Source organism: Scyliorhinus canicula, chromosome 6, assembly GCF_902713615.1.
Source record: "Scyliorhinus canicula chromosome 6, sScyCan1.1, whole genome shotgun sequence".
Lineage (NCBI taxonomy): Eukaryota > Metazoa > Chordata > Chondrichthyes > Carcharhiniformes > Scyliorhinidae > Scyliorhinus > Scyliorhinus canicula.
Genome location: NC_052151.1, coordinates 211,362,468 through 211,376,932, shown reverse-complemented (window position 1 = coordinate 211,376,932; position 14,465 = coordinate 211,362,468). Strand labels below are relative to the sequence as shown.

The window sequence follows — 14,465 nt, the reverse complement described above, 5'->3', positions numbered from 1 at the left end:
GAGAAGAATAGGGTAGGAAGGTCAGGATGGAATCAGCCATGATTGAATGGCGGAGGAGGCTCGATGGGCCAAATGGTCTAATTTTGCTCTTCTATATTATGAACTTATGTAGCATGCCCCATTCAGTACTGGTCCACACAAACCAGGTGGAACGGCACACGGAGCATCTCCCAGGCCACCAGAGGCCCTGAGGTGACCAGGGATAGTGATAGTGCAGGGTGGTCCCCTGGCCCTCCCACTGCACCTTGGCATTGCCATCCTAGCACTCCCAAGGTGCCTGGGAGGCACTGTAAGCTGGCAGGAGCACTTCCAGGCTGGCAGTGAAAGGACACCTGGGTGCCAGGGAAGCACTACCAAGGTACAGGGTCCAAGCGGGGGGGGGGGCCAAGACCATGAAAGGAGGCTGGAGGGAGTGTTGACAGGTGGAAGGTGTGCGGGGCAGGTAAGAAGGGGCTCTGGGTGGTTGGGGTAGGTGACGGGTGGGGCCCTGGGGATTGAGAAACCCTTTCAAAATGTCGGTCTGATCTCTGAGCTCAGTTCGCCAATGCTGAATAAAATTCGAAGTGTGGGCTAAAGTGGTGACAAACTCGCCAGGGCCCAAAGAAGTGACTAAGTGTTGTTTGACAACGGTGGGTAAATCACCGGCAGAGCCGGCGGGAAACTCCCTGAAACATTTTCCCACAAATCAACTTGGAAAACTTTCCATGAAATTCCACCCTGAGAAACTTGTCCATTCGATCCCGCTCTCCACTTCAAACGCTTTTCATTGGTTGTAAAGTATTTTTAAATGTGCTGGATAAGTGACCCTCCAAACATACAAATAACATGCCAAGGCAGAGGGCTTGATTCTAACTGTAAAGAAGCATGAAGTGTCTGGTTTTGTACACCTTGAGCCACAAATACAATCACTAACTGCAAACTTTAAACAAGATCAGTGATTGCCCTCATTCAAAGTACATGCAAAGGGTGATCCACGCATAAGAACATAATGCAAGGATATCGGGCGGGATTCTCCGGCAGGGCGGGCAACTCCGGCGCGAAGGAGTGGCGTGAACCACTCCAGCGTCGGGCCACCCCGAAGGTGCAGAATCCTCCGCACCTTCAGGGGCTAAGCTGGCGCTGGAGTGGTTTCCGCCATGCCGGCTGGCACAGAAGGGGCTTGGCGCCACGCCAACCGGCGCCGAAGTGTCTACGCCGGCCGGCGCGAGTTGGCGCATGCGCGGGAGCACCAACATGTGCTGGCGTCACCCCAGCGCATGCGCAGGTCGGGTTCATCTCCGTGTCGCCCATCGCGGACTGTTACAGCAGCCAACGCGGGAGGATTGAGTTCCCCCACGACACAGGCCTGCCCGCGGATCGGTGGGCTAGATTCCCCCCACCCTCCCGAGGACCCCGGAGGCCGCCCGTGGAGCCAGGTCCCGCCGGTAAGTACCCGTTGTAATTTACGCTGGCGGGACCGGCCGAAAACGGGCGGCCACCCAGCCCATCGCGGGTCGGAGAATCACCGGGGGCCGCTGTCAGCAGCCGCCGACTGGCACGATGCGATTCCTGCCCCCGCCAAATCCCCAGCGCCGGAGAATTCGGCAGCCGGAGGGGGCGCGACTCACGGTGGGGGTCGGCGAATCACTCCCTTAATATGCAATGTGCATGTTGTACAGTGTTTACAAATGCATATCCTTTAATACTGGGTGGGATCTCCGGACCCCCAGCCGGGTGTTTCGTGGCAGCGCGCTGTTCACTGCTGGCAGGATTTTCCACTCCCACCACTCGGCAATGGGATTTCCTATTGAAGCCAGGCCACCGGGAAAGCCGTGGGCAGGGCTGCGTTGCAGGCGGGAGCAGAGAATCCCAACGGCCAGAGAATTCCCACCAATATTCTTAGATACGCATCAGATTTCCCACTGGTCCAAATGGATGGAACACACTCTCCTGCTCATGGTCATGTCGGTAAGTGGCACATTGATAATCAAGGAGCGCAGGAAGGTCTGCTGCAGGGAGGACATAACTGGACGCAAATCTGTCATGTTGAATAGAGCAAGTTAGGAATGTGGCATGTGGCGCAGTGGATAGCACTGGGACTGCGGCACTGAGAACCCGGGTTCGAATCCCGGCCCTGGGTCACTGTCCGTGTGGAGTTTGCACATTCTCCCCGTGTCTGCGTGGGTTTCGCCCCCACAACCCAAAGATGTGCAGGGTAGGTGGATTGGCCACGCTAAATTGCCCCTTAAAAATATATAATTGGGCACACTAAATTTATTTTCAAAAAGGAATAGGTAGATATTTAGGGAGTCCATAAATTGCAACTTTCAAAAAGTAAACCCACCGACTTCAATGGCATTTCCACATCCTGCAAGAATCAATGTATAATGAATGAAAGCAAAGCAAATCCATTCGAAAATGAAAAATGAAAATCGCATATTGTCACGAGTAGGCTTCAATGAAGTTACTGTGAAAAGCCCTTAGTCGCCACATTCCAGCGCCTGTTCGGGGAGGCTGGTACAGGAATCGAACCGTGCTGCTGGCCTGTTTGATCAGCTTTCAAAGCCAGCAATTTAGCGCTGTGCTAAACAGCCCCAGATAAAGAATATTTGTAGGCAGCAGGATTCGAACCTGCATGGGCAGACCCCAATGGATTTCTAGTCCATTGCCTTAACCACTCGGCCACGACTACACAACAGAGGTATATCAGAAAATTAGCATATAGCTATTAGCGTACTGAATGTTTTTGAAAGAATAGCATTCTGCCGAGAGTGGCAGACATTTGTGAGGTGAAACAGGGAGAGTATGTGTGTAAATGCAGCGACAGATAGGAATGCATTGATGGAGTTGATATCCTGTAATATAAACAGGATTTTTAGGCTTTGGCAAAATGTCACACGAAACAGTGCCATTTCTTCTTTCCCTGGCCATTTGATTCATTTCAATCATTGAAGCAACACATTTATAAAATATTCAGCTCTGAACCACAACCAGATAATTGCAAGCAGAAGGAAAATCCTTCCCCTCCATATTTCGGTCTTCCACGCAGTTAGATTTCGGCCTTTCACGCTATCATGTGTTGATTGTTGGTATTTTCAGAAAGTCAGTGAGCTTGCGGACAGCGGAGACAAGGCTGAAAGCTCCAAACTTCTTTTCAATTTGGTGATGGAGAAAGGTGCTGAGGCCCGAAGGGTGATGTGGAAATCCTTTGTGAAAATGCGTCGAGGCGTACCAAAATTGAGCAAAATATTGGAAGAAATCGAGCAACAAGGTAACTTGTAATCACACACTGATTTTAACTTCAAATCTAAAATCACATATTTTACTAAAATTGTTTGCACATATGCATATTCGAGTTCATGGAAACTATTTATTTTAAACAGGTCCGAACTTGGCACATTATAGAACCATCACAGATGAGGTATCAGACATACCCAACTACCTGAAGGGTAGGCCATAAAACTGAAACTACCAACAACTTGTTTAATGCTTGTTGATTAATTGTTTGATGCTGACCGTTTGCATTTTCATTTCTCGAAGGGGAAGCTCATAAATGGCCTAAGGCACTAATCAAATGGTTAAAGCTGTCTTGTATGCCCCACCTGATGTTAAATCCCACTGACATAAAACTGAATACTTGGCGTGTTGTAGAATGGTCTGAAAGCAATATCCTGCTTGCTCCAGGCTCATGCCCAATTTCCACAGAAAAGTTCAAAGTGCAAAGTGATCGGATGGAACAATGTTTGTAAATGATGTTCATCCTCAAAAGTTCGATGTGTCTGACAGGTCCACTCCTCGACCTCCCTCAGCGTCCTCTTCTCACAGCACCTTGCAGTACAAACATAGGGGCACGATTCTCCGATATTGAGGGCAAGTGTTCGCGCCGTCGTGAACACCGCCGCATTTCACGACGGCGCGAACAGGGCCCAGGCACGACCTATTCGGGCCCCCAAATGGGCGCCGCACCAACCCGCGCATGCGCAGTTGGGGCAGCTAATACTGCGCATGCGCAGTTGGGCCGCGCCATCCTGCGCATGCGCAGGGAACTCCTGACATGCGTCAGCCCCGACCCAACATGGGCGGTTCAGGGGCTGGCCCGCCAGGAAGTAGGCCGGGGAGATGACCCGCCAATCGATGTGCCCCGATCGCGGGCCGGACCCCATCGGAGACGTCCGTCCCCCCCCCCCCCCACCCCCCCCCCCCCCCGTGAATGAGCCCCCCTCCCCCGAGCATTCCCACAGAGTTCCAGCCGGTAGCGATCAGGGGTGAACGGTGCCGGCGGGACTCTGTCGTGTCGGAGTGGCCGCTCTGCCCATCCGGGCCGGAGAATCGGCGGCACCACCGATTCCAGTGGCTCGTGGCCGGGGCCGCGCCAAACGCGCCGGCGCAAATGCCGCCTATTCCCTGCACCTCGGAGAATCACGCACCGGCGTTGGGGCCTTGGGACACGGTTGCGGCGATTCTCCAGCCCGGCGCGGGGCTCAGAGAATCGCGCCCAGGATATCCTTTTATCTCCTCTGTCTCCTCACCATCCGAGGCCCCAAACACTCCTTCCAGATTAAGCATTGATTTATGTGTACATCTTTCAAGCTAGTCGACTGTATTTGCTGCTTGCAATCTGGTCTCCTGTACCCCGGCAGACCAAATGTGGATTCGGTGACCCCTTTGCTGAGCACCTCGTTCAGTCCACAAGCCTGATGCTGTAACGTTTCTCCACTTCACTCTCATACTGACAGTCCTCAGCCTTCTATAATCTAAATCAGCTTGAGAAACAAGACGTCATTCCCAATTCCGTTGCTCCATTTAACGTTTGTTAAATTTGGGATGTTCACTCCCAGTGAGCTGGCACATTAATATTGTGGTCAAACCCAAAATTATCGATTGGTTTTCCAGATACAGAAGTAATTCATATTCAAAGTATAAATTAAATATTGTGGTTTATCATGCAACAAAATAGTGTCACAACTATGTTTTCATTGAAGATGCTCAGAAACAACACAAGGAAATGCTCTGCCGGCAAACTGGAACGCTCAAACTGAATACTATTCTAATAAAGGAGAAGGTTAAGATTTCCCAGTTGGATGCCCGATACGCTGAGTTGACAATCATTTCTCCTGTCCGTCATCGGAAGCTGGTAGAACATGAATTGCTGGCACGTGGCAGAGACCATGAAGAATGGAGAGAGTTGCATCTCCGAAGGGAACTGGAAAAAATCCGCACTGACCAATTGTTCAGAAGTTGCTTTTCCCAAGACGTCAGCTTGGTCCCTGCAGCACACGGAGATGTTGTGCAACTTAATTCAGGATGTTCAACAGTTGTCAGTGGAGTCCCGGGAATTGGCAAAACAACACTAATACAAAAAATAGTTTACGACTGGGCCACTGGGAAAATATACCCCATCTTTCAATTTGTTTTCAGTTTTAAATTCCGGGATTTGAACGCCATGAATTGTACAGCAACCTTGAAGGAGCTGATTCTCATGCTCTATCCTTATTTGGAGAAAGTTGTGGAAGAACTCTGGAAAAATCCAGCCAGTTTGCTCTTTATATTTGATGGTTTGGATGAATTCAAGGACAGTATCACATTTCCTGATGATCAAACAGACACAGTACCTCAGTCAATATGCATGGACCCAGAGTGCCGCTGTGAGATTTCTGATATTGTGGGCAGTTTAATACAGAAAAAACTTCTCCCAGGATGTTCAGTGCTGTTGACTACCCGCCCCACTGAATTACAATTATTGGAAAAGGCTGGGATCAGTGTTTGGGCTGAAATCCTGGGATTTGTTGGTGATGAACGGAAGGAATATTTCAACAAGTTTTTTGATGATCAGACGGTGGCAGCAGCTGTTTTCAAACATGTGGAGGAGAACGAGATCCTGTACACTATGTGCTACAACCCTTCCTACTGCTGGATTCTCGGTCTGTCACTGGGTCCCTTCTTTACACGAAGTGACAGGAAACAGCAGCAAGTTCCCAAGACCATCACCCAACTATTTTCCTACTATGTCTACGACATTCTGAAAAACCATGGCCGAGAGATTGAAAGCCCCCGTGATGTGTTTCTGAAGCTTGGTGAGATGGCCTTCACAGGAGTCTCCGAGAAGAAGATTGTGTTTAGAACTGGAGATTTGATCAAATGCAATCTGCAACCTTCCCCGTTCCTGTCTGGGTTCATGTTGGAAATATCGGAGAGTAATGATTCCATCCAGAGTGTGGTTTACACATTCCCACACCTCACCATCCAGGAGTTTGTAGCTGCAATCGCACAATTCCTGACTCCAGATCCCGGGGACATTGGGAAACTCCTCAATGAAGCCCACAGCGACAAAGGTGGTCGATTTGAGATATTTCTCCGTTTTGTTGCTGGTCTCGCCTCCGCACAGGCAGCTCGGCCCCTGGAGAAGTTGCTGGGTCCGTTTCTTCATCAAACAACCTGCCGAGTGATTGACTGGGTGAAGGAGAAGGTTGAAGGACAGATTGGAAATACAGAGACAGTAACTGGTAAAAGGAACCTCCTGAACACATTCCACTACCTGTTTGAGTCTCAGAATAAAGCACTGGCTCAGGCCACGTTGGGCTCAATGGAGAGACTACAATTTGGAGATTCTGACTCTCAGAAAGCGCTGTCCCTGAGCCCGATAGACTGTGCAGTCCTCTCACATGCCATCGAACTTTGCCACACAATAAAACAACTTGATCTGCGGAACTGCTCCATCCAGCATGAAGGGCTGCAGCGGCTCAAACCTTCACTGCACAAATGCCACGTGTTGAGGTAACTCATTATTTGTTTATTGTGTTAACAAGGTTGTTAAATCGTTGTTTACTGCGTTCTTTAAATCAAAGAATGAGCAATCCCGAAAGAAAGCGCCAAATTGGACAATGCCAAATTCACAATGCACAAATTCACCTCCACAGCACCAGGGCATCATTCCAAGGAAGAAAATGAAAATAAGCGGTTTACCCCAACAGAGGTTGACAGAGATCAAATATTGACAACTGATGGGGATTGCTTACAAAGTGGTGATCTGCAACAACAAAAAAACAGCTCATTGAATAAAAGACATTTAAAAAGTACAAAGAAACACAGGAATATTGTAGCTAATGGTAAAGTCACCATAGTCCCAGATGACCATAGGTTGCTTCCCCCTTTTGAGGGCTGACTGGTGATGTTTTTACCTGAGGATCATCACACTTCAGGCAAGGCCGAGAATAACCTCAGCCAGTACGGGAATGAACCCACATTTCTAGCCGCACTTTGCATCATGAACCAGACAACCAACCAACTGAGCTAAATAAACTAAAATCGAGCACATGTATAATATTGCCCAGACGCAGACTGAGTAAATAAGCTAAATATGCTGCCTGCCAAGCATCATAGCTGACTTTTACTTCAATTTGTGACAAGCTGAGAACTGATCCCGCCCATTTAGTGCTCCTGTAGGAAAACTCCCCTGCTTTTGGAAAACTGTGTTTCTTTTTTCCTTAACTGTAATTGTTTAGAATTATTCCCAATAATCATCACAGTAAGGAGTGACCAAGTCGTCTGAGTGCATCGCAGGCAATTTACAGAAATATCACTGTTAATTTTACACTAAATCATTGCGTGTCTGCCACAGGCAGAGAGCTCACAAAACGTCTGCTCAAAATACATCATTCAACGGAACTGATATAGAGAGTGAATTTAATTGGAAATAAAGCAATTAAATTCCCTCCATTATTAAATAAATAAATATACCTGGACATTCAAAATTTGTCAGATACATGAAAAGCATTAATAGTCCTCTAAACTCTAGGATGGATTTTACAGCAATGGCTGTGTGGTTTCAAAATATTATATAGATTTGTATAAATAGAGAAATACAGAAATCACTACTGTACAGATGGTTAGAGGAAGACTATGTCCATTCCGTCAAATTCAATGGTGAAAAAGCAAAATGCCAACATACGGGTTAGGAACTGGAGTCGACCACTCGGTCCCTCGAGCCTACTCTGCAATGCGATAAAATCATGGCCGATCGGATTTCGCATTCACATTCCTGCATACCCTGATAACCTTTCACCACCTTGCTTGTCAAGAATCGATCTAGCACTGCCTAAAAGATGCTCAAGGACTTTGCCTCAACCACTTTGGAGGAAGAAAATTCTGACTCCCCTCTGAGAGAAAAAGATTTTCCTCAACTCTCAATAAGTGGTCCAATCAATGACACCGAGTTCCGGATTCCCCCCACCCCAACAGGAGGAAACACCCTCTCCACATCCACCCTGTCAAGTTCCCTCAGGATCTTATACATTTCAATAAAGTTGCCTCTAACTGTCCAGCCTTTCCTTATAAAACAACATGCCCATGTCTGGTATTAATCTGGTTTTAATGTATTTACTTCAATCTTTAAATAAGGAGACCTATACTGTACATAATACTCCAGATGTGGTCTCACAAATGCCCTGGAAAACTTAAGCACCTCCTTACTTTTGTATTTAATTCCCTTTGCCACAAATGATACCACCCCAAAGCTATGCTAATTATTTGCTTCACCTACATAGAAATGAGACAAGGAGGATAATTCTGATAATCAGGGAATATGACCCTCTCAATGCTTGATGACTTCACACAGTCAGCACCCTATTTAATAAGCCTGTCATTAAACTGACTATCCTTCAATATAGAATCATTGAATTTCTCCAGTACAGAAGGAGGCCATTTGGCTACACCGACCCTCTTAAAGAGTACCCTACCTAGGCCGACTACTCCACCCTATCCTCATAACCCCACCGAACCTGTCCATTCCTGGACACTGAGGGGCAATTTTCTCACAGTCAATCCACCTAACCTGAACATTTTTGGACTGTAAGAGGAAATCAGACCACCCGGAGGAAACCCACGCAGACTGGGGAGAACGTACAAACTCCAGACAGTTACCCAAGGCCAGAATTCAACCTGGGTCCTGGTGCAATGAGGCAGCAGTGCGAACCACCATGCCATCCCTCAAACCAGATAAAGCACAGTTTCACTTACATGGCAGTAAATTCAGTTGTCAATTGTCCAATTTTCCGTGTTCCTGTAATACCTGTGAGAGGGAAATAACCAATCTGTCTGAGACCTATTTCAGTTCATTTCTAACTCTTTTACTCGAAGGTTGGAGGGAAATGATCTTGGAGATTCTGGAGTTGAGTTACTGTCTGTGGTTTTGGTGGACCCTAAATGTAAAATAAAGGCATTGGGGTAAGTACCAGACTGTGCAAAATCATGTTTATCACTGGATTTTCAACATTAGTATTAGTATCAGTATTACTTTAACGAATACTCACTGTGATGACAATGACATATTATTTTTTGCTCCTACCTCCATTCTCTACCCGTCCCTCACACACACATTTACTCTCACCCCCAGGTTGGCTGACAATGATCTCTCAGATTCATGTACTGAGAGTCTCGACACTGCTCTCAGTACAAACCGGTCCCTGAAGGGTCTGTACCTGGGTTATAATAAACTGAGACATCCAGGAGTGAAATTATTATCTGAGACACTGCAGAACTCGGGCTGTGAAATACAGAAACTCTCGTGAGTATCAGAATGTGTGTGAGTTTAAAAAAATTATTTTTAAAGAATGTTTCGAATGATGGGGCAATTTAGCGTGGCCAATCCACCTACCCTGCAGATCTTAGGGTTGCGGGGGTGAAACCCATACAGACGCGGGAGATTGGGCAAACTCCACATGGACAGTGTCGTGGGGCCGGGATCTACCCCAGGTCCTTGGCGCCGTGAGGCAGCCGTGCTAACCACTGCATCACCATGCCACCCGTGACGACATTTATAATCAATGACTGTCCGACTGAAATTTCAGCATGAATAAACTCTGGATTTGATTTGATTTATTATTGTCACATGTATTAGTATGCAGTGAAAAGTATTGTTTCTTGCATGCTGTACAAACAATGCATACCGTACATAGGGAAGGAAGGAGAGACTGCAGGATATAATGTTACAGTTATAGCAAAGTGTGGAGAAAAGATCAACTTAATACGAGGTAGGTCCATTCAAAAGTCTGATGGCAGTAGGGAAGAAGCTGTTCTTTAGTCGGTTGGTACGTGACCTCAAACTTTGGTATCTTTTTCCTGACTGAAGAAGGTGGAAGAGAGTTTGTCCGGGGTGCGTGGGGTCCTTAATTATAGCTGCCTTTCTGAGGCAGCGGGAATTATAGACCGAGTCAATGGATGGGAGGCTGGTTTGCGTGATGGATTGAGCTACATTCATGACCTTTTGTAGTTTCCTGCGGTTTTGGGCAGAGCAGGCTCCATACCAAGCTGTGATACAACCAGAAAGAATGCTTTCTATGGTGCATCTGTAGAATTTGGTGAGAATCGTAGCTGACATGCCAAATTTCCTTAGTCTTCTGAGAAAGTAGTCATTGGTGGGCTTTCTTAACTATAGTGTCGGCATGGGGGGACCAGGACAGGTTGTTGGTGATTTGGACACCAAAAAACCTGAAGCTCTTGACCCTTTCTACTTCGTTCCCATTGATGTAGACAGGGGCATGTTCTCCACTCCGCTTCCTGAAGCCGATGACAATCTCCTTCATTTTGTTGAGTGGAGGGAGAGATTATTGTCGTCGCACCAGTTCACCAGATTCTCGATCTCATTCCTGTACTCTGTCTCGTCATTGTTTGAAATCCGACCCACTATGGTGGCGTCATCAGCAAATTTGAAAATCTGTATCACAACATTGGCGACCAGGCTACCTTCTCTCTATGTTGAAGATTATAATTACTTGCATTTATAATCCTGTTTTCCTTTCCTGATCTTTTTTTTCTTCCTCCCATTCCTCCAGTCTAAATAATAACGAGCTCACAGACTCTTGTGCCAAAGACCTCGCTTCAGCTCTCAGTACAAGCCTGTCACTCACGGAGCTGAACCTGAACGATAATAAGCTGAGAGACTCGGGTGTAATACTTCTGTCTGCTGCTCTGAGGCACCCAAATTGTCAAATACAGGAACTGCGGTATGTACCAGGCTGTACCGAACTGTATTTCTGATGCTTTTATTTCTAAAGTTGTTCAACAGGATAACTATTGTAAAATGATAAATTAAAAACTGATTCTGATTCATGTTATTACTCTTAGTTTCTTACCTTCTCTCCTCAGACTCGATAAAAATGACCTTACAGATTCATGTACCACGGATCTCGCCTCTGCCCTCAGTGAAAGCCAGTCACTGACAGTTTTGTCCCTGTGGTCAAACTCCTTCACAGACCAATCTGTCCCTGCTCTCAGCCGTCTCATACAGAACTGCGTAAATCTGAAGCTGATCTGGTGAGAGTGAGCATGTGCTTGTGTGTTTGGTGTGTGTTGTGCATGTGCATGTGCGTGTGTTTTGTGTGTGGTGTGCTGTGTTGGTTAATTTGTACATGTGATTCCATGTATTACAAGAACAGACTGTACAAAAATAGGCCATTTGGTCCAAAAGGTTAGATCAAGTGAGTATGTTCCAAATGAATTTCCATCAAACCCCATTGGCAGCAACCACTCTGATTACCCTCATGAACACAACTGACTTTTTCATATCGTCTGTTCCTTGTGGTAGCACATTCCGCATTCCAACTACTCTTTGTAGCTTGTTTCTCCTGAAGATAAACATTTGAGATGCTGACTTTGTGACTGAGAGTGGTGGTGCACAGATAAACGGTCAACAATATTTTAGCTTTTGTTTTGAAAATGTAAAAAAAAAAAAATTTTCAAGTCGCTCTTCACCATAAAATCCACAGCAATGGACAAACATTGTTGAGGCCACAAGAGTTTAAAGCAGGCCACGGACCAGGCTGCATCTTAAGCTGAAAAACAGCAGAATCAATGGGCGACTAAAAGGCTACGGTGGTTACAGGCGCAGTGGGGAACGGTTCTCACAATTTTGGAAGCAAAATTAGGGGAAAGGGTCTTGTGGTAACTGAGGAACTCAAGAGAAGGCACAGTCACAGAGCGGCCAATTTATCATTGGCCTCTGGCCAGGCAAATGTAATCCAGCAGTTTAACGTGTATTCAGTGTGAGCATTAATTTGCCGCATAAAGAGTTAATCACTTGAAAGCTCCTTGAAACAGCACCAATTAAATTCTATAATTCTAACTGTATTTGTTCCTCCACAGCTTATGTTTTCTTCACTCCTTACCTGAGTCTGATCTTTACTTTCACCTCCTATTTTCTTTATCTTTCAGATTAGCTGATTTCGACTATACCTATTCTCCTGTCTTATTAGTCTAAAGTCCCATTTAACCTCTTCCCCTGGGATGTTTTGTTCAATAATGGTTCTCTGTGGAGTGCGCCCCAGAGAAACTGGCCCTTCCTCTCCTAGTAATGCTATCAATGTCACCTGATAGCCGCCCGACCCTGTCACTCTTTCAGACACACAACACAATTCTGACGTTGAATCATAGAATTTACAGTGCAGAAGGAGGCCATTTGGCCCATCAAGTCTGCACCGGCTCTTACAAAGATCATCCTACTCAAGCCCACATATCTGCCCTTTCCCCGTAACCCCCACTTAACCTTTTAGGACATTAAGGGCAATTTAGCATGGCCAATCCACCCAACCCGCACATCTTTGGACTGTGGGATGAAACCGGAGCACCCGGAGGAAACCCACGCAGTCACGGGGAGATCGTGCAAACTCCGCACAGACAGTGATCAGCCGGGAATCGAACCTGGGACCCTGGAGCTGTGAAGCAATTGTGCTGACCACTGTGCTACCGTGCTGTCCTGAATGTTTATGTTGTCAAACTGTTGATGAAGTATTAACTCCCTCTCATTCACACTCTTTCTGTTTATTTTCCATCACCCCAGGTTGGGAGAAAATTTATTTACTTCCACCGGAAAGGAACAGCTTCACCTGCTGCAGAAGTCCAGATGTGGCCTGAGGGTGGAAATTTAGTGAAGTTCGCTATTTGAGCACTGCTGGTCTCCTCATTAGAAAACCAATATTGAATGAAATCAAAGCTATTTGGATATTGTATGAATATTAGCGCCCTAATATTATTCGTTTTGATTATGCCATTCTGTCACCTGAGGAATGAGCTGCGCTCCGAAAGCTAGTGATTTGAAACAAACCTGTTGGACTTTAACCTGGTGTTGTAAGACTTCTTACTGTGCTCACCCCAGTCCAACGCCGGCATCTCCACATCATTCCTTTACAAAAGCATGGATGACAGTATTATTGACCTGTTCCCAGTTTTAGTTATTGCAACTCATCAGCTGAACAAAAACACTGGACAAAACTGGACAGGAATGGAAAAGGATACTGCTCCATTTTAAAAGGACAAATGCTGTACAGAAAACAGCTCAAACCAAAAATGTCTGCACGCAGGCAGACAGCGGAATATACACCTCCCCCCCCCCCCCCCCCCCAGACCCATCTCGGGGAGGAACAAAGAACGGCCATGAGTCATGACAGGCCCAACAGGACAATTACCCGACAGGATCTGCATGGCCCGAAATAACGACAGGAGAAACAATGGTATGCAAATGAGTTTCACCAGACAAAACCGCACTATACGAATGGAAAAATTATTAAAGTTGTCCCCACCACCCACTTGAGCCATTTGCAAGCAATCAGCAGTCTCCGGAGACATTACTGAACCTTTGTGGAGAAACTGATCAAATCCTGCCAGCAATTAGCAGGCTTTTGTCCTAGAACTGGGGGGAGGGGGGGGGGGGGGGCAGTCAGCTCTATTCAGGTTTCTCCCCTTAAGAATGTGGGACACAGGGCAATGACTGCTTTCTCTTCCTTTACGGGATGCAGGGCAGTGTCCCTCTCTTCCTTCTTCTCTCTCCTCTTGCTACGAGCGACAAGACAGAAGGTCACGAACACCGGACTGTACAGACCAGCAGGATCAAGGCCCAGCAGCCAAGCGGACCAGTCAGCTTGAGCCATAGAGACATTTGTGGCAGTTTAACTATTCTCCCTGGGGAACGGTGAGTATATTCCCTCAGCCCACAGAAACTCCCAATTAGGTTAGATTGTTGAGGTTGGAGTGGGTGAGTGGATCGTATGTGCTTCAGTAAACCTGTGTAAAAGTAAGGATTTTTGATCTGCCGTTTAGTTTCTTGCTTCCCATAGTATTTTTTATAACCTGCGTCTGCGTGTTATTGTCTGAGTTGCGGAGGGACAAATTTTCTTGAATAAATTATTTATTTGTAATTGTTGGAGTCTCCCCTTTCTTTCACTGTCCACTCTGGCTGAGTCACAATAATTGCCAGAACATAATTCCGTGGTCGAGGACCTAAAGGGAATCCGAGCGCTTCAAACATGCTCACTGAACAGAGACTACTGGTTAGGAATAAACAGTGCTCCCACTTTCTCTCTCTCTCTTGTGATGTTGCACTAATGAGGCACTTCCGGGTGACATTTCACCATCAACAGGAGACAGACTCACACAGGCAGTCAAGGTAACTGACACGGCAGAAAGACAAACCCATTGGTTAGGCAAAAACAGTGCGA

The 14,465-nt window shown here is 46.6% G+C and overlaps 1 protein-coding gene and 1 non-coding gene across 2 annotated transcripts in view; one reads left to right on the top strand and one right to left on the bottom strand.

Annotated features, from left to right (window-relative positions):
- Positions 1-14,165, top strand: part of LOC119967858 (NACHT, LRR and PYD domains-containing protein 3-like) — a 42,844-nt gene extending 28,679 nt beyond the window's left edge. The window contains exons 5-12 of the mRNA XM_038800902.1: positions 3,079-3,250; positions 3,363-3,428; positions 4,962-6,753; positions 9,115-9,201; positions 9,371-9,541; positions 10,809-10,979; positions 11,122-11,289; positions 12,812-14,165. Of these exons, the coding sequence (XP_038656830.1) occupies positions 3,079-3,250; positions 3,363-3,428; positions 4,962-6,753; positions 9,115-9,201; positions 9,371-9,541; positions 10,809-10,979; positions 11,122-11,289; positions 12,812-12,899 (2,715 nt within the window). The 3' untranslated portion in view covers positions 12,900-14,165. The remainder of the gene's footprint in view (positions 1-3,078; positions 3,251-3,362; positions 3,429-4,961; positions 6,754-9,114; positions 9,202-9,370; positions 9,542-10,808; positions 10,980-11,121; positions 11,290-12,811) is intronic.
- Positions 2,590-2,671, bottom strand: trnas-aga. Its single transcript has one exon. It is a non-coding gene; the product is annotated as a tRNA-Ser (tRNA).
- Positions 14,166-14,465: the final 300 nt, after the last annotated feature.